General features: G+C 43.7%; 1 protein-coding gene across 2 annotated transcripts in view; it reads left to right on the top strand.

The window, feature by feature from the left end:
* The window catches only part of TASOR (transcription activation suppressor), a 773,668-nt gene that overhangs the window by 194,722 nt on the left and 559,978 nt on the right, over positions 1 to 18,968 (top strand). For both annotated transcript variants that reach the window (XM_069206460.1, XM_069206459.1), the window contains exons 8-9: positions 5,861 to 5,892; positions 16,316 to 16,421. In XM_069206460.1, the coding sequence (XP_069062561.1) occupies positions 5,861 to 5,892; positions 16,316 to 16,421 (138 nt within the window). The remainder of the gene's footprint in view (positions 1 to 5,860; positions 5,893 to 16,315; positions 16,422 to 18,968) is intronic.

Raw genomic sequence — 18,968 nt, 5'->3', positions numbered from 1 at the left:
GCAAAATCCCAGTCCCTTACTAAGAAGTGTATGACTGTGAGTAGTGAGTTCCAAGTTAGAGAGATTAATGACATTGATAGAATCACTAGTAGAAATATCTATTTCCCCCTGTTCCACGATCTTGTTCTCATTCCTTTTCTTGAGTCTGTAAGTTCTTCCTCTACCACCCCGCCTGGTTTTTCTGGTTCTGCCCTGCGACGACTTACTTCCCATTGTCCCTGTCTTATTCGTTGGACCTCTTCTAAAAAAGAGGGAATACCCTGTTGTCCTGTCTTATCTTGTTTGGAAATACTCGAACTAGCACTTGTATCACTGATGTTGGTAGAAACACTACTCAGTGAAGATGAGGAGCCAGCATCATAGTTTTGTGGGGATTCATACCTTTTGACTAGGTGATCATATTTACGGGAGAATGTAAAAATCCTACCATTTTTGTAATCCAACTCATCACGCCTGAGTTTACGCGCTTTTCTTTGTGTGATCTCATTTTGATGATGCTCTATAATTTCATTCAAAATTAAATAGTTCTTAGCGGTTGGTTCCTCCAAATTCATATTTTTGATCTCTAATTCTAATTCAGAAATTTCTGTTTGCAGTCTAGTCACTTTCCTCTCAGAATTTTCAATCAGGATGTTCATTAATCTAAGTGAACTTGACACCAATTCCTGTTCCCAACTGTCCAATAAATCTGGATCAAGGTCGTCAAAAGTGGGAAAAATATGTGAACGTAGCCCTCTAGGTATCCTGTTGAGCTTTACATATTGTTTTAAGGTGGCCCCATCCCACCATTTAGACACCTCCTGTTTCTTCAGTTTTTCTAGTTTGAAGAACTTGTCACGGAGCCCCATTTTAGAGTGTTGGGCACCTATAGAATGTGATTTGGGTATAGTTCCTGTCTGCTCTAAACTACCAAAAATATCCGCAGCTAGTTTATCACGATCCATAATGACAATAAAAATTGCACACAAATCAATACAGTATAGTTAAAAAGTACAAATGGTCTGGAGCAGCACCCCTATGTACAACAACAAAGATTCAAGACAAAAGCATCCAGGAAGAGAGACATAGGAAAATGGGCGCTCACAGTAAGTCCATATAGTAGTATTAACGTTTCAATTGTGGCACGGTGCTCCTGGCAAAAGGACCTTCCTTAGTCCTCCAATGTTTCCTAGGAAACTAACAGTGTAGACGCCAAAATGTCAGGGCACTCATGCATATAGAGTTTGAAGTCAGTGATATGACGAATCTTCAGTGTGGAAAGTCAATCACACCATCCATAGTTCAAAATGGATTTATTTCTTGAAGCATACAGTTCATCATAATAATTGCAAATCGTCCTTAAATTTCATAATCATGTAGCCACCACAGCCAACACGTGTTTCGTCCTATGAGAGATCCCTCTCACGGACTTCATCAGGGCTGCAAAAACGAGAACACAACTATATCTGAGATCTATATCCAAAAGGACTGTTAAGAGCAGAACATATTGTGATATTAGTGCAAGTCAAAAACATGCCATATGTGACTTGGTGTGCTAATAAGAAAAGAACATGTTTTGATGTCAATTAATTAAATAGAGAGTCCCCATCCTAAATATTATCAACAATATTATTATAAAGTAAAACGATAAGAAAATACCACATTGTGACATCCCCTTGCGTGAGGGAAAACATAAAATCAGTATGCACGCCACCAATATGAAAAGAGAAATAATAAAAAGAGTACAAAAGAGAGACACAGTCCCATAGCCAAGAGTCTAAGAAAAGAACCCGGTAAAACGAGATAAGTTGACAACAGCCAATGTCTGTTATATCCATGAATATTAGTTCTAACTTAGTTGTACCTACGTTTGTTTCCGCAGACTATACAAGTCGTTGGTTACGTTTTTGCTTACATATTTACGTACCTGATTCAAGGTATGTCCCGTGTCTGATGGGAGTTCTAGTGTTGACTCTATTTATAGGTTTCTCACTTAATACTTGGTTTTTGGGATATAACAGACATTGGCTGTTGTCAACTTATCTCGTTTTACCGGGTTCTTTTCTTAGACTTTTGGCTATGGGACTGTCTCTATTTTGTACTCTTTTTATTATTTCTCTTTTCATATTGGTGGCGTGCATACTGATTTTATGTTTTCCCTCACGCAAGGGGATGTCACAATGTGGTAATTTCTTATTGCTTTACTTTATAATAATATTGTTGATAATATTTAGGATGGGGACTCTCTATTTAATTAATTGACATCAAAACATGTTCTTTTCTTATTAGCACACCAAGTCACATATGGCATGTTTTTGACTTGCACTAATATCACGATATGTTCTGCTCTTAACAATCCTTTTGGATATAGATCTCAGATATAGTTGTGTTCTCGTTTTTGCAGCCCTGATGAAGTCCGTGAGAGGGATCTCTCATAGGACGAAACACGTGTTGGCTGTGGTGGCTACATAATTATGAAATTTAATGACGATTTGCAAGTATTATGATGAACTGTATGCTTCAAGAAATAAATCCATTTTGAACTATGGATGGTGTGATTGACTTTCCACACTGAAGATTCGTCATATCACTGACTTCAAACTCTATATGCATGAGTGCCCTGACATTTTGGCGTCTACAAGATTCTAATCTGGACAGACAGCACAAACTCAGTGCACTACATCAACAAACAAGGGGTCACTAGATCCAGGACTCTTCCTGTGGAAGCCCAGTCAATTTGAAATTGGTGTTTGTTGAGAAGGCGTATTATAAAGGTAGTTTATTTTCTGGGACTTCAAAACTTCCAAGCAGACTTGCTCAGCAGATTCTTCAAAGAAAACCACTTAACGGATCCCTGACAATAACATGCTAGACTGCATTTTTAGCAGGTTAGTGTCTACCTCAAATTTCAAGACACCTAAAGTTTTCCTCCACGGTTTAGGAACTAGAATCACTTGGCACTCCCCTTTTGGTAAACTGAAATGAGAAATGCATCTGTTTTCCTGCCAGTCCCACTGATTCCTTAAGTACTAGTGAAATTCGGCCAACACAAAGACAATTTGCATCTCTCCCGAATGATCAAGACAATTGTGGTTTCTAGAACTGCTTCACTGTCTCTAAAGCCACACAGGAGGCTACAGTGCAAACTGAATTTACTGAGGAGGATGGCGAGGGCAGCTACACAATCCTACTGTGATATCCTAGAACTTGGACTTACTATAGTCATGACACTGAGCTGGTGTTCTGCCCAGAGGATGTCATCATTTCATACCTACTTCAGCTGGTACGATCTGATCTTAAGTTCTCCTCCGTTAAGGTGCATTGGCAACTATTACAGCGTACAGGATAGGCTCTCCTCAAAGATTTCTATTCACAATCCATGCCATAAGGGATTTTTTGACATTATCTATCCTCCGAGAGCAATTAGTCCGCCTCCATGAGAGCTCAAACCAGTATTATCATAGTTGATGGTTCCTCCTTTTGAGCCAGTAAATAAGACCTCATTGCAACATGTCGCTTGGGAGTTTGTTTTTCTGGAAGCCATTACACCTAAATGTAGGATTCGCGAACTTCAGGCTGTATCTGCTGTTGAACTCTACATTGTCTTTCAAAGAACGCGGGTGGCTACGAGAAAGCATCCGTCCAGGCTGAAAGTGGTTTATGACTTCAACATTAACCAAACAATTTCTAAACCAGATTTCTTCCATATCTCTACATTTGCTTCATAAAAGTTCCTACATCCTTACATTTGCTTCATAAATGTTACAGGAGTCCTGCGGTTTCATTTCAGCAGAACAAAAGAGAAATCTAAGCAATTCTTTGTTAACTAGTGTGCTTCAATCGTGTTTTGCTTCTTCTTGGCAGTCCAATTGCTGATCTGTACCTTCTTATGTTTTTTTTCTGCTGTAAACTACCCAGAAGGTCCCTTCTGGAAAACTCAAGTCTCATTCACATGAGCAAAAGCTTATTCAGCTGTTTGGTTGATAAATGTTTTAGGTATTTGTTCTAGACATTTGTAGAGCAGCTACACAGACGCCTGTTTATGCTTTCTGTCTAGATGTATGTTATCTTGAATTTGGCGAAGGTGTTGTGAGGAATCTGTTAATATGAGGTTCAGTTGACCTGCACATTTTCTTGATTGTTTTACCATTGCACATTGAAGACTGTATTTTATGGGGTGGTGGTAATATTTTATTTTCCTTTTATGATGATTGGTTACAATGCAGAAGGAAATGTTACTTACTAGTAATCCTTGTTCTGCATTGTAGGAGTCTTCATGACATAAACAACTCCCCCATCTCCTGGGTCCTACCAAGTTTGCACAGCAAATAAATACTCAATTAATATTTAAGCTCTGGATAGGGTCCCCAAAACGAACTAAGGCCCCTCATTTTGACATCGGTGGTCTTTTTTAAAGACCGCCGATATACGCCGTGCTGAAGACCAGTGCAGGTGGTTTTCCGCGCAGCGTATTATGACTGCTGGCAGTCCTCTGTCCTTTTTCGGATGGAAAGCCGCCAGCAGCCATACTGGCGGTCGGCGGGGAAGTGGAGGCTGCTGCACCGCCACGTCATCAGAACACCGAATCACGTCCCATGACTTGGCATGGCAGTGTTGTGGTTCTGGTGACGGGGTGGCCGCAGAGCAGCCCCCATGGATCCTGTTCCCTCCTGGAGGATCACCGGAACAGGTAAGGTGATCGTCCGTTAGGGGAGAGGGTTTAGGGGGTGTTGTGTGCGTGCATGGGGGTGTGAGTGGGAGTGTGTAGAGGGAGTGTGTGAGTGCGTGTATGCATGAAGGGGGGTGTTGTGTGTTTGGAAATGTGTGCATGTCTGTTTGTATGTCTGTTTGTATGTCTGTATGTATGTGTGCGTGTATGTCTGTATGTATGTGTGCATGTATGACTGTGTGTGCCTGTTGGAATGTTTGTTAGTATGTTTGCGGGTATGTGTGGTGGTAGTGTGGGTGTGGGGGTGTGTGATGATGTTGGGAGGTGTGAGGAGGGGGGGGTCAGGGATGTGGGGGGAGGACTGGGGGTGGGGGAGACCCGTGGGGGAGACCCCTATCAGTGCCAAGGAAGGATTTCCCTGGCACTGATAGTGCCTACCACCATGGATTTTGTGGCGGTACAAAACCCCACGAAATCCATGGCGGTAGGCAGGGTCGTGATACCGCCGGCGGTGTTGTGACAGCCGCCGGTCTGGAGACCAAAGTCTCCAGCCGAGCAGTCGTTACCACCCTGGCGGTTGGAGTGGAGAAATGGCGGTTTAGCATGGCGGTCACCGCAATGCTTGTAATGCCATTTTTTTTCCCGCTGGCCTGTTGCCGGTATTACCGCCGACTCTTCACCGACCGCCAGGGTTGTAATGAGGGCCTAAGCCTGTGAGACAACTGCCAAAAAAAGCTAGCATGATAGGGTTATCAGGTTTGGGCGTGTATATTCAAATGGTGTTTTTTTCACCTTGTATGAGTGCTTTTTCTAAGTTTTGAATTGAAGAGTTCCAAGATCCCCACATGCAGGTGAGAATATTCTGTTAATGACTTCAAACAATATTCCTGTGATGCAGAACTAGCATTACAAGTGAGTAATGTTTTCTAGGAAGAGAAAATGAAAAGAGGACAAGCTGGAAAAAGTGCTTTTAAGCCTGTTGTCTATACAGTTTCTAGACCATTGGTGTTCGGTTTTATTTTGGTTAAAATGGTGATGTTAGAACTGTATTACTGTGATATCTTCAAAAAGACGTTTTGACACCTGTGCTTGGTTTAGCAGTCATACGAAAGTAGACTTTCTATTATCAGAATAGGTATTATTTGGAACTGTGATAAAACTTTTCTCTGAAGTATAAAGTTCAGTAACAATACTTGCATTACTACTTTTCAGATCAAACAGCTTTAATTTGGAAAGAAACATGGGTAAGCCATATCAACATTAGTCTGTTCATTCTAAACTGTTCAAGATATTTTAAGTGTTAATTTTCATCTTTATGACCTTATTCACAGGACCCTTTGGGCCTTGTCAAAGCAGGTTATAATGTCACTCAGTTTAGATTTGTTCTACTAATTATGAATTCATAATTGACCATCTCTCTTGTATCTCCTTAGTCAATAAATTAGTTATTTAATGTAATGTGTATATATTCAGTGTCCACAAACATTTTGATTGTGATTTAAAGTTTTAGTTGTACTGGTTTTACACACTAAGTTTTAAGTATTTTATTTATGGGTCTCCTAAAGTGAAACACCACATTAGAGTGGGTTGCAGCTAGGTTAATGTGTATTTTCTCTAAAAACAAACACTGAGCAACTGAGATGTGCAGGAAAGTTTTTTTCTGTGCAACTTTGAGTGCTGTAAGTGACTGCAAAGTGATGTGAAGATGCTGATGAAAGCATTTAACGAAACAGATAAATGGTTCTCGCTGAAGAGTTTTACCTTGAGCTCCACAGTACTAGTAACTCCTCTTCATGTCACAGGAGCCCAGATGGGATAGGCTGAACATTGTAATCCAGTATTTAAGGAAGCACCATAACCTATGGGGAGCAGAATACATGTCGTGGCTTCTGATACCATGAATTGAGGAGAGCCTGAGGTCAATGGAATGATCAACAGTGATCTGCATGTTCACTCCCTTGTGAATCCAAATGAAGCACTTCAGACAAGGCCAGCTACATTAGCTCAGGCTTTTTTTCAGAAATCATTGTTGTTCTAACCCTTCAAGATTACATATCCCGCTAATACACCAGAGACTTCAGAGCCACTTTAAGCCCCCTTCCTTCACAGACTCAGCTGAAAACTGACTATTGCAAGCATCGAAAAATCATAAAAACGTTGCGAGACCTGTAGGTCGAGTAACTTGAAAAATCTACTTGACCTATTTGTAATGTACTTGACCAGTAAACGGGTCTCAAATTGTGTGATTCTAGGCAAATATTTGAGTTTACAGTTGCCTTTTTCTTCAAATAGCTTAGCATTTCTGCTGTACAAAAAACATTTTTGTTTGATTAGACTAAATATTTGCTCCATGTATAATAAGATTCTCTTCCAGGGGATCCTCATCAATAGTCATAAACATTGAATATTCCCGCCCTTGTGCGGGGACCCCGGAGCATATATATATAAAATACATACATATTATCATGTGTAAAACAGCAATGCAGGCTATAATCATAAATAGGCTAAAATGCTTTATTTCTATGCAAGTTTTTTTTTTTTTTTTTTATATTATAAAATCACAATAGATCATAAATATCTACCTAAGCCCCAAAAGCTGGACTTAGGGAAGTAAACAGCAGTAAATATCAGAGAAAAATAGAAAAAACCACATTGAAAAACAATGAAGCATTCTTAGCCAATAGGCTGCATGCAGGTTAACACAGGAGAACCATAAAAACTTTGGCACCGTGCCTTTAAGACCCTGAGCACCTCCAGTATCCCACCATGCCTCAGGGGTGAAGGGAAGGTGACAGTTGGTTCACAGTTAGGTCAGTTCTTTTTTCCGGCTTCTTCTGAGAGGATCCTGGAGCATTGAGCTCTCAGTTTTTCTGAGTTTTCCTCAGAAAAATTCTTTAAAAAAGCGTTTTTCACTTTTCACTCGACAAGTAATATCTTTGTCTGAGCTAGGAAGGTTTTTTCTGACAGAAAAATGCCTTCTCTTTTTGTAAAATGTCCCTCTTGTGGGAAGAAGAAAGCCCAGTCAGACCCACACTCTCTGTGTATTGTCTGCCTGCCACAGAGTCACTGTCCTGACACCTGCAAGTATTGTAAGAACATGTCAAGGAGGACTCTCAAAGACAGAGAGAAGATCAGGCTACATGGGCTTCAGGAGAGGAAAAAGTCAACATCCTCTTCACTTCCCAGACCTACAGCAGAAGGAATGGCCCGATCGACGTCGACAGGTAGGATTGTACCTGTTTGTTCTCCATCAACGTCATCGGCACCACCGTCTCACCGGCATAGATCGCCGTCGACGGCGACCAGACCGACGTCGAGGGACAAAACGTCGAAGCATGGACACGGGGGTACATCTCCGTCGACGGCAGGCCGCCGTTCGGCGTCGAGTCATCTCCGGCGCTCCCGTTCGCCGTTGAGAACGTCTCACCCCTTGGCGTCGAAGGACACGACACCAAAAACACCTCGACGGCATGAACATCCGCTGTCGACCACTCGCCACTCAACGTCGAGACACACGACGGCGAGTAGGTCCAGGTCCCGTGATAGGCGATCGGCGTCAAGACACTCGACGGCAAGACCTCCGACGTCAAAACCTTCGACGTCGAGAGCAGACCAGCCATCGCAACCTTCGACGTCGAGGATACAATCGACGTCGATACAACCTTCAGCTGTGTCACAGGCAGTAGAGCCAGCGGACAAAGCTCCCTCACCGGTGGTCTCTATAAGGAGTGCATCATCCCATTCCAGAGCATCGGGGCATGTTTCTCCCATCACAGCATCCCCGGATTCACAATACTCGAGGATGTATTCTCCTACTGCCTCATTACCGAGAACGCCATCGCCTACAGCTAGAGCAGGACGGGCTCGTTCTGCTTCTCGTCAGCCGACCACAAGACCTGCACACTCTGCTACAGCCTCTCGGAGCAGGTCCCGTTCCCGAAGGAGAACCAGGTCACGAACACCACGCAGAAGATCACCTTCTTGGTCTTCTTCAGGATCGTCTGTGGGGCGCTACTCCCCCACACTCACAGATTCTCCACCTGCTAGGATTTCCCCGGTGGATGATATCACCACTTTTAATGAGGTTCTTCTAAGGGGAGCGCAGAAGCTAAATATTGAGGTACCAGAGCCGGCCACCTCATCCTCAGTTATCTTTGAGACCCTACAACACAGATCAGTCTCGAGAAAACTGCTGCCACTAGTACCGGGTTTGCTGCAACCGACTATGGACACTTTTCTGTCTCCAGCCACTCTCAAGTCTGCCCCGGCTAGGATTCAAAAGAAATACAAAGCTCCGGAACAAGATCCTTTATTCCTGCGGAAGGATCCGCCACCGGACTCTGTGATCTTAGCCGCAGCCAGAAAAACACACTCTGTGGCATCATCTTCCACAGTCCCCCCGGATAAGGAGAGCAGACACCTAGACTCTCTGGGGAGAAAGATGTGCGGTACGGCGGCATCTGCTATGAAGGTCTCCAGCGCCTCAGCACTTCTGGGCAGATATGACCGCTCTCTGTGGGACTCACTCCACAGATTTACAGAAAAGTTGCCCAGGGAAGATAGGCAGGACTTCCAGGAAATCTTGCAGGAAGGGGGCCTAGTATCTAACCAGGTCATCAGCGCGGCGGCGGACGGGGCGGATTTGGCTGCGCATGGGTATGCGCACGGAATCTGCGCTAGGAGGTCTTCCTGGCTACGGCTCACGGGTCTGAAACAGGAAGCACAGCAGCGCATTTTGAACCTCCCATTCAGCGGGAGTTCGTTGTTCGGTACCCACGCGGATGAAGAGATGGCCCGAATGAAAACGGAAGTCGACACGATGAGGGCAGTGGGCCTGGAACGTAAAAAAGACTTCAGGCGGAGGTACAGGCCGTATGACAGACGACCATTCCAGCAGAGGGTTCAAACCCCTCACTGGTCTCAAAGGCCACAACAACGACAGGGACGTCCCCTGTTTCAGGCACGTAGACCCACAAGAGACAGAGGGTCAAGTAGACCTCAACAGTCTACAGCAAAGACACCATCAAAGCAATGAGGCATTGCTTCCCTCAGCACTGTGCACCACTCCGGTGGGGGGAAGTGTTACGCATCATCTTCGCGAGTGGCACTCAATCACAAAAGACAAATGGGTGCTCAATATTGTCGAACATGGCTATTCTCTCCTTTTCAAAAAACCTCCTCCACACTTGCCGCCAGCAAGGTGTTTTCCTTCTCATCTCAGCCTGCTACGCAAGGAAGTTCTCGCACTCCTACAAAAGAAAGCTGTAGAAAAGGTTCCTCCGGCACAAAAAGGAAAAGGGGTGTACTCCCGTTACTTTCTGGTGGCGAAAAAAGGTCAACAGGGCCTCTTCAGACCAATTCTGGACTTACGGCTCCTGAACAAGTACATAAGAAAACAAAAGTTCAGGATGCTAGCCCTTCACCAGATTGTCCCGCAACTGCATCAGGGAGACTGGATGTGCTCCATCGACCTACAGGATGCATATTTTCACATCCCAATAGCAACCAAACATCGGAAATTTTTACGTTTCCAGATAGCGTCACAGCACTACCAATTCAGAGTCCTTCCATTCGGCCTGAAGTCTGCACCCCGAGTCTTTTCAAAATGTGTAGCAGTGGTAGCGGCACACCTTCGAAGACAAAAAATATTCGTCTACCCCTACCTGGACGACTGGCTAGTGAAGGCCTCATCTCCGGATCAGGCGAGAAAACATCGAGATATCGTTCTAAGAACTTTCGAGTCTCTAGGTCTTCAAATCAACCACGACAAGTCAACCTTGATTCCAACACAAAACCTCCACTACCTGGGAGCGATACTAAACACAGAGCTCCAAAGAGTGTATCCTTCGGAGGAACGACTTTTATCAATCCACAGGAAGTGTCAACATCTATTAACAGCCGATGCACCTACAGCTCGTCAGGTGACATCGCTTCTGGGCTCCATGGCTTCATGCATCTTCATTGTCCCGAATGCCAGGCTACGCATGAGGCCCCTTCAGGAGGCATTAGAGAACAATTGGAGCCAAAAGACTGGTCACTGGGAGGACAGAGTTCGACTACCAGCAGTGGCTTTTCAATCACTACAATGGTGGATGCACAGACCTCACCTGTCGATAGGTTCTCCGTTTCACCAGACAATTCCAGTCGACACTCTAGTAACGGATGCGTCTCTTCAGGGTTGGGGTGCTCATCTGGGTTCCTTCCAAGCTCAGGGTCTTTGGTCCGACAAGGAAAAGAACTATCACATAAATCTACTGGAACTCAGAGCAGTCCATCTGGCTCTCAAATCTTTCTCTCCATTGGTTCAGGGGAAATCTATCCTAGTTCAGACAGACAATACAACCACAATGTATTACCTGAACAAACAGGGGGGAACAAGATCACTACCTCTGTCTCGAGAATCCCAAACGATATGGCATTGGCTCCTGGCCAGGGGAATGTCTATCACAGCGGTACACCTGCCAGGTCAGCAAAACGTAGAGGCAGATTTCCTGAGCAGACATCTGGAAGACGCGCACGACTGGGTGCTACACGACGAAGTCGTCGAGGACATCTTCGGTCAATGGGGTCGACCTCAGTTGGATCTCTTTGCAGACGAAACAAACAAAAAATGCCCAGACTTCGCGTCCAGGTTCTGCCGTCCGGGATCTCAAGGGAATGCCCTGTTGATCAACTGGTCAGGGACATTTCTCTACGCCTTTCCACCGATTCCCCTCATACCGACAGTAATCAACAAATTTTACAACTCCAGAACCAGAATGATTCTGATAGCGCCACAATGGCCCCGCCAATTCTGGTACACGGACCTACTCAACTTATCGGAAAGACCTCACAGGAGGTTGCCGTGCAGACCGGATCTCCTGAGCAGAATGGAAGGCAGAATCCTACATCCCAACCTTCCCTCTCTGAGCTTGACAGCATGGCTCCTGAATTCCTACAGTATGGGCACCTAGGGCTCTCACAGGAGTGCATGAGCATCTTGAAAGAGTCAAAACGACCTTCCACGCGGCGTTCTTACGCTTTTAAGTGGAAGAGATTTTACATCTGGTGCTCTCAACAAGGTATAAATCCCATACGAGCTCAGGAGGACGTCATACTATCCTATTTACTTCATCTGGCGAAGTCTGGTCTGCAGGTATCTTCTATTAAGGTTCATTTATCTGCAATTACAGCGTATCGTAAGTCGCCTTCTCAGGAATCCTTCTTTACGATACCTGTAGTCAAGGATTTTTTAGAAGGCTTGAAAAAGGTTTTTCCTCCCATTCGGAGACCTTCTCCTCCATGGGAACTGAATGTAGTCCTGTCAAAACTTATGGGCCCTCCCTTTGAACCTATCCACAAGGCCTCTTTACAGCACCTTACGTGGAAGACGGCTTTTTTGGTGGCCATTACTTCAGCGAGGAGGGTCAGCGAAATTCAGGCTCTGTCTTGCAGAGAACCGTACACGGTTTTTCACGATAATAGAGTGGTTCTGCGAACTCACCCATCTTTCCTTCCGAAAGTGGTGTCAGAATTCCATATCAATCAGACTATATCTTTACCGACTTTCTTTCCCAATCCGGAGACTCCGGCTGAGAAAGCATTGCATTCTTTAGACTTAAAAAGAGTGCTGAAATTCTATTTGGACAAAACAAAACCGATTAGACATTCTAACCATTTGTTTCTGAATTATGGTCATTTAAGAACAGGAGAGGCAGCGTCTAAACGAACTATATCAAGATGGATTGTGTCTTGTATTGTTAACACTTACCAACTGGCTAATAAGCAATTACTGGCTAGGCCAAAAGCGCATTCCACAAGGGGAAAAGCGGCTACTGCTGCCCTCCTTAACAATGTACCAATTTCCGAGATTTGTAAGGCTGCTACATGGAAGTCTGTGCATACCTTTACTAAGCATTACTGTTTAGACTCGGATGCAAGAGCGGATGCCCAGGTGGGGCAGGCCTCTCTTAGAAATCTATTTGCATGAATATGTATTCTTTCCTGCACTTCTTTCGGACAGTCCGCAGAGTTTAGGGATGGGCTTGCTAATCTATTCAATGTTTATGACTATTGATGAGGATCCCCTGGAAGAGAAGGATTAGTTACTTACCTGTAAATCCTAGTTCTCTTCCAGGGGTATCCTCATCAAAGTCATAAACAACCCACCCTCCTCCCCGGACTTAAGTCTCCTAGAAGTGCAGGACAGATTATCTTTCTGATCAGTTACACAGATTGTCACCGTAAAAAAGTACTGACCTAACTGTGAACCAACTGTCACCTTCCCTTCACCCCTGAGGCATGGTGGGATACTGGAGGTGCTCAGGGTCTTAAAGGCACGGTGCCAAAGTTTTTATGGTTCTCCTGTGTTAACCTGCATGCAGCCTATTGGCTAAGAATGCTTCATTGTTTTTCAATGTGGTTTTTTCTATTTTTCTCTGATATTTACTGCTGTTTACTTCCCTAAGTCCAGCTTTTGGGGCTTAGGTAGATATTTATGATCTATTGTGATTTTATAATATAAAAAAAAAAAAAAAAAAAAAAAAAACTTGCATAGAAATAAAGCATTTTAGCCTATTTATGATTATAGCCTGCATTGCTGTTTTACACATGATAATATGTATGTATTTTATATATATATGCTCCGGGGTCCCCGCACAAGGGCGGGAATATTCAATGTTTATGACTTTGATGAGGATACCCCTGGAAGAGAACTAGGATTTACAGGTAAGTAACTAATCCATCTAGGCCACATATAAGGGTACACATGACCCATGACTTGCCTCTTTGTTTACTAATAGAATTGCCATCAGGGCAGGAGCGTTTCTCAATTTGTTTAAACATCCACTTTTAATAATTATATTGCTAAAGCATGATGGTAGCACACTGTCATTTGCAGACAGTAAAATTCCCAAAAATGTCCAAAAACCTTCCCACCAACTTGCAGCTTTACTGATAAAACTGTATAATGTATTAACAATAATCTGTGAATTTGGGTTTCAGAAAACATATTCACCATTTGCACATCACCAAGTAAAGCGTTCTGATTTGTTTTTCATCACACAGAAGTACAAAAAATGGGCTTTCACAACTACTGGAATATATTTTTAAATGTTTGTACATTTGACTTAGTTATTTAAATACTGTGTTTCAGGAAAAACCTGACACCCTACAGCCTTTCATTTCACACTTTTTACAGAAGGTCAGACAGGTCACCTTGCAAAATCCTGTAATCTACAGTCAGAAGGAAAAATCATTGTAAGAAGACAACCTGACTTTTGACGTCTGAACACAGAACAAATTTGACACAATAAGAACAGGTGTCTTTATTACTCCTTCGCTTTCTGACTGAACAGAACTCCTGTTCTTTGTCAACTCACTAGAAGGGGCAAGTAGGTCCTGAAATTAGCCTGACTTTATAAAATATGATTCGCCATAGCAAATGGGTGGGTAGATTTTTCGAGGCCTGTATTGCCATGTACTTCAACTAGAATTCCAAGGGAGATGTTAGCTCATTGTCCATGGTGAAGGAGGTGGTGAAATATCTCAACTGTGTCCTGCAGTCCAAAATAGCAACAGTGTAATACTTTGTTTCTCTTTGGTGCCACACCGGCTTGCTATTCAAACAGGTTCAAACTGTGTGACATACCTGATCTTGAACTGTACTACTTGGAAGCACAGCTGCAACATGCAGTCCACTGACTTGATGACGAGCCTAACTGGGAAAAGGAGTTATTAGAGGGCACCCACGATGCAGTTCCCCTGAGAAGATTGCTGATGAAGGGTCGTAATCTCCCAGATAGTTTTCATTCCTGGTATGCCTAATGGGAACAATGTAGGCTAGGACGGTCCAAAGGTCGATTGGCCATTTACCGTAGTCCCCGGATATCTAGTTGCTCTTTCTTTCTCTTTCTCTCACTCTCTGTGTTGTGCATTGTCCCTCTCTTCCTCTCCCTCTTTCAGGGCGAAAGAGTCCCCTGAAAAGAACTAAGGGCTGTGAGGAAATGCCTCCTTGGCATGGTTACCCCCTAACTTTTTGCCTTTGCTGATGCTAAGTTATAATTTGAAAGTGTGCTGGGACCCTGCTAACCAGGCCCCAACACCAGTGTTCTTTCCCTAAACTGTACCTTTGTCTCCACAATTGGCACAACCCTGGCACTCAGATAAGTCCCTTGTAACTGGTACCCCTGGTACCAAGGGCCCTGATGCCAGGGAAGGTCTCTAAGGGCTGCAGCATGTCTTATGCCACCCTAGGGACCCCTCACTCAGCACAGGCCCACTGCTTCACAGCTTTTGTGTGCTGGTGGGGAGAAAATGACTAAGTCGATATGGAACTCCCCTCAGAGTGCCATGCCAACCTCACACTGCCTGTGGCATAGGTAAATCACCCCTCTAGCAGGACTTACAACCCTAAGGCAGGGTACACTATACCACAGGTGAGGGAATATGTGCAGGAGCACTATGCCCCTACAGTGTCTAAGCAAAACCTTAGACATTGTAAGTGCAGGGTAGCCATAAGAGTATATGGTCTGCGAGTTTGTCAAACACAAACTCCACAGTTCCATAATGGCTACACTGAAAATTGGGAAGTTTGGTATCGAACTTCTCAGCACAATAAATGAACACTGATGCCAGTGTTCAATTTATAGTAAAATACACCCAGAGGGCATCTTAGAGATGCCCCCTGAATACCTACCCGACTTCTAGTATAGGCTGACCAGGGCCATATGTAAAAATCATTTTTGTGCAGAATCTGGCCATTTTTTGACCCCAAAAAAGACTTTTACATATGTACATATCACAAATTGTGATTCAGGAGCATGTTATTGAATCAGAGTTTGTGTTTACGGTTCATTATTTGGGAGGGACGTTTTAAGGGCATCACTTCAAAATACAGAATCGCAGTGGTATGTGTGAATGTTTTGCAAGTGAATTACAGTCGCAAAACATTTTTTTTTTTTTTTTTACTGACACCTCAAGAGTGATGGTAATTATGCATAAATGGGATAGGGGTCCCCAAGAGGCCCCCTTCCCCTTTGTGAATGTTGGAACAATTTTTTTTTTTAAAGAAGTCGGTGCCGCTGCTTACTCTTAAAAAATGAAACATAAGTTTCATTTATTTATTTTTTAAGCACATCCTGTGTTCCTTAAAAGAAAACATCCTGGATTTGGGCTGCATTTATTTAAAAAAAAAAAAAAGAAGAGAGAGAGAAATTAAAAATATGCTTTATTAAAAAGCAATCACAGACGTGGTGGTCTGCTGACCTGCGCAGGTCACCATCCCTGTGATGGCTACAATTCCTAGTGAGTAGTATATGGCGACCTACCTCATTAAGATTCATGTTTATTTGCGAACCCATTTGCAATCTCTGTTTTGGAAATCTTTACTTTGTACATTAGGATTTGAGATTTCCTATTTGTGATTTGGTAAGAATCGCAATTATGAAATAGCTACTCAGATTTCTTGTAGGTATGGCCCTAGGTTTCAAGTAAGTAACTTTTCCTTGCTGCTAACGAACAACCACTCAAGTCAACTGCTATCTATTAATGTTCTCAGTCTCATGAAATAGTAAAAACAGGTGATATCATTGTCTTTGTAATTTATATATCTCAATATTGGCTACAGTTTAAATTGACAGGTATGACATTTTGATGTGTGATACAGAAATATTTTCATTTCTTTTCTAGAACATTTGAACTATACATTGTGGCGAGGACAGCTTTTAAATAAAGGAAAGCATTTGTGTTATGCTTATATGAAGTCAGCAACCCGTCCTTTTCTACCTTACAAACTGTAAGTGTTTTACAGTTACTTTGTTCTCCTAAATCATGTATCCTAAACTCAGTTTACCCACACTTCATTTTTCATTTCATGCCACCAATTAACATATAATATTAACTTTCACATCATTCAGTCGTAAACACAATATTCTGTATTTAAATTAGAGCTGATACAATGAATTGCAGTTTGCAAATTGCATTTCTTTCTGATGGATACTTTTAACCGAAGACTCCTCACCTTTTGAATTTCCCCAAACACCAAACTGTAAGAAGTGTTCTGTGAGCCAGTAGGTGGAGGTGTGTCACTTTGCTTCAACTCTGCATATAACCTCCACCCAGTTTGCTGAAGTCATTTCCTTTCTTTCTGGCCCTTCAGACGAGGATTCGAAGCTCTGTTTCTCTCTTCACATTGTGGAAAGGTATTCACCAAATTTTCAGTTGTGCAAGAGTCCTGTCACTGACTAAAACGACAGTGTAAACCTTGCAGAGACTGTCTCAAGCAGATGTCTGTGACAGATACCTGCAAGGTGTGCCTCTGGTGGTTGAGTCTGACACACAACTGTAAGGCCTGCAATAATTGTGCTTAGGTGGAACTAAAGGCCATCCGAGAACGCAAAGTGGCATTTTATGTGACCCGCTTTAAGTCAAAATAGAGGTCCAAACCCACTTCCAAAGTGATTCCTAAGCACATCCTCCTCGTAGTCAAAGTCTTCAGGTAGGTTGAAGAGAAAAGAAGGGGACACAAAACTTTGCTCCTTCTTACCATTCTGGTTCTCCAGAGAAGGTGCGACGGTGTCACTGTGCCTCCTGGTATCGCTCCTGTTCCATTGTTGATACCAAAGCACCCCAAGTTCCCAGGCCATCTGAGACGTGGCATCAGGTTGAAGCCTTTTAAGAGCCTTTCAAGAGGCCATTCTGCACATCTTTGGCAGGCTTCCAGTTCCCTCTAGTACCCCTTCATGCCCCAAGGATCCGCTGGTACCTCCAGTCAAGTTACCTCCTAATTCGGGTTCCTTACTGGTATCAAGATCAGTGCCCCAGTCTTCACTGGCACCAATAACAGCAATGCCATCACCTGTGATGAACGAGGAACCACAACCCATTGTGGTGCCCACCTTCAAGCTGACTCTCATCCTCAGCCAAGGCGACCTCTAAATCTTGATTTACTGCAAACTGTTGCAGGTTTCAGACACCATACCACTAATGCATGATCTTGGACGGACATAACACCAAATTTTGGTTTCGACTGTGATAAGGGTCAACCATATGAAGGCAACAGTGGTAAGGATGGGTAGGAGTTTGCACTCCCCTTTGATGACGACGCCTGGAAGAGAGTACTTCCACCGCCACTGTTGACTAGTCGGGCTGCTGAGGTCCATGGCCTCCACTATGGAGGTAAAGCCAAATTTGTTAAGACGTCTTGAAACCTGGCAAGGCATAGACCAAACCTCTTTTGCACTTCAATGAAGTTCTCCCTGACTCATCGGTCAACCATGAAGTTGTCCTTCACTATAGATCTGCTCAAGGCGACCTGGATTTCTTAACTCCGCAGCCTACCCCGAAAGGCTGGAATACAGGCTTCCACCAGCAGACCTTCCCATCCTCTCCCTTGAGAGGGAGTCAAAATGGGTTGATAAATTTGCGAAGCAGATGTTCTCCTCTGCCAGCCTTGCTTTGAGGTGGGTTAATGCAAGTTGTCTACTGGATCGCTACACCCATGCACTGTGGGACATGGTGACTGAGTTCTTGCCTGCAGTCGCTTATGACCTAAATGCTTCATTAGCACAAACCATCCAGGCTTGTCGCATGTGGCCATATTCGTCAACTGCTTGGGCCTGGACACCAAAGGTGTCTTGGTAGGGCTATGGTAACCAGCCTGATGCTTTAGCGCCACCAACACAAGGCTCACTGCTTTTTTGGGGGACATCCATGGGGCCTCAATTTGAGGTTTTTTTAAACCTAGCCCTCGAGCGTTTTAAGGTAAGCAGAACAACCTTTCAGCTCCAGTCTGGCAATCTTCCCAACAATTTTGCCCTTACCATCAGGGGCACCGTTCATCCCAGTCGTCCGCCCCTCAAGCCCTGGCCTCAAAACCACTTCAGTGCACACCATACCAGCTCACTTCCATCCTCTAGGACAGTGGTTCTTAAACTGTGGTCTGTGGACCCCTGCGGATCCGCCACACCTAATCAAGGTGTCCTCAACTTCTTACAAAATTAACTATTATTAGAAGATTAATAAAGCACATATATAAAAAAGCAACATTGAAAAGTGTAAGATACTCCAGTATTGAAACTTTCTTAGATTCACATGCTTGAATCATTCCCCGTCGTCAAGACTGGAGCCCCCGGTACGTTCACAGAGCAGTGCTAAAATAGGCCTAAACCCAAAGACCATAAGCCCATTAGTTTAGTATTCTATTAGTGTCATTTTGAGAAAATTGACTAAATTTGTGAGTCCACCAATCAGGCGACTCCACCCGTACGCTCCTGAGAGAAACTCCAGTCCCTCAGATATCTGCATGTTGTGCTAGGGAGTCTGCATTAAGCTCTGCTCAGCT

Source organism: Pleurodeles waltl, chromosome 9 (genome assembly GCF_031143425.1).
Source record: "Pleurodeles waltl isolate 20211129_DDA chromosome 9, aPleWal1.hap1.20221129, whole genome shotgun sequence".
NCBI lineage: Eukaryota > Metazoa > Chordata > Amphibia > Caudata > Salamandridae > Pleurodeles > Pleurodeles waltl.
Note: the sequence above shows the minus strand (reverse complement) of the source record. Positions and strands in the feature narration are given on the sequence as shown.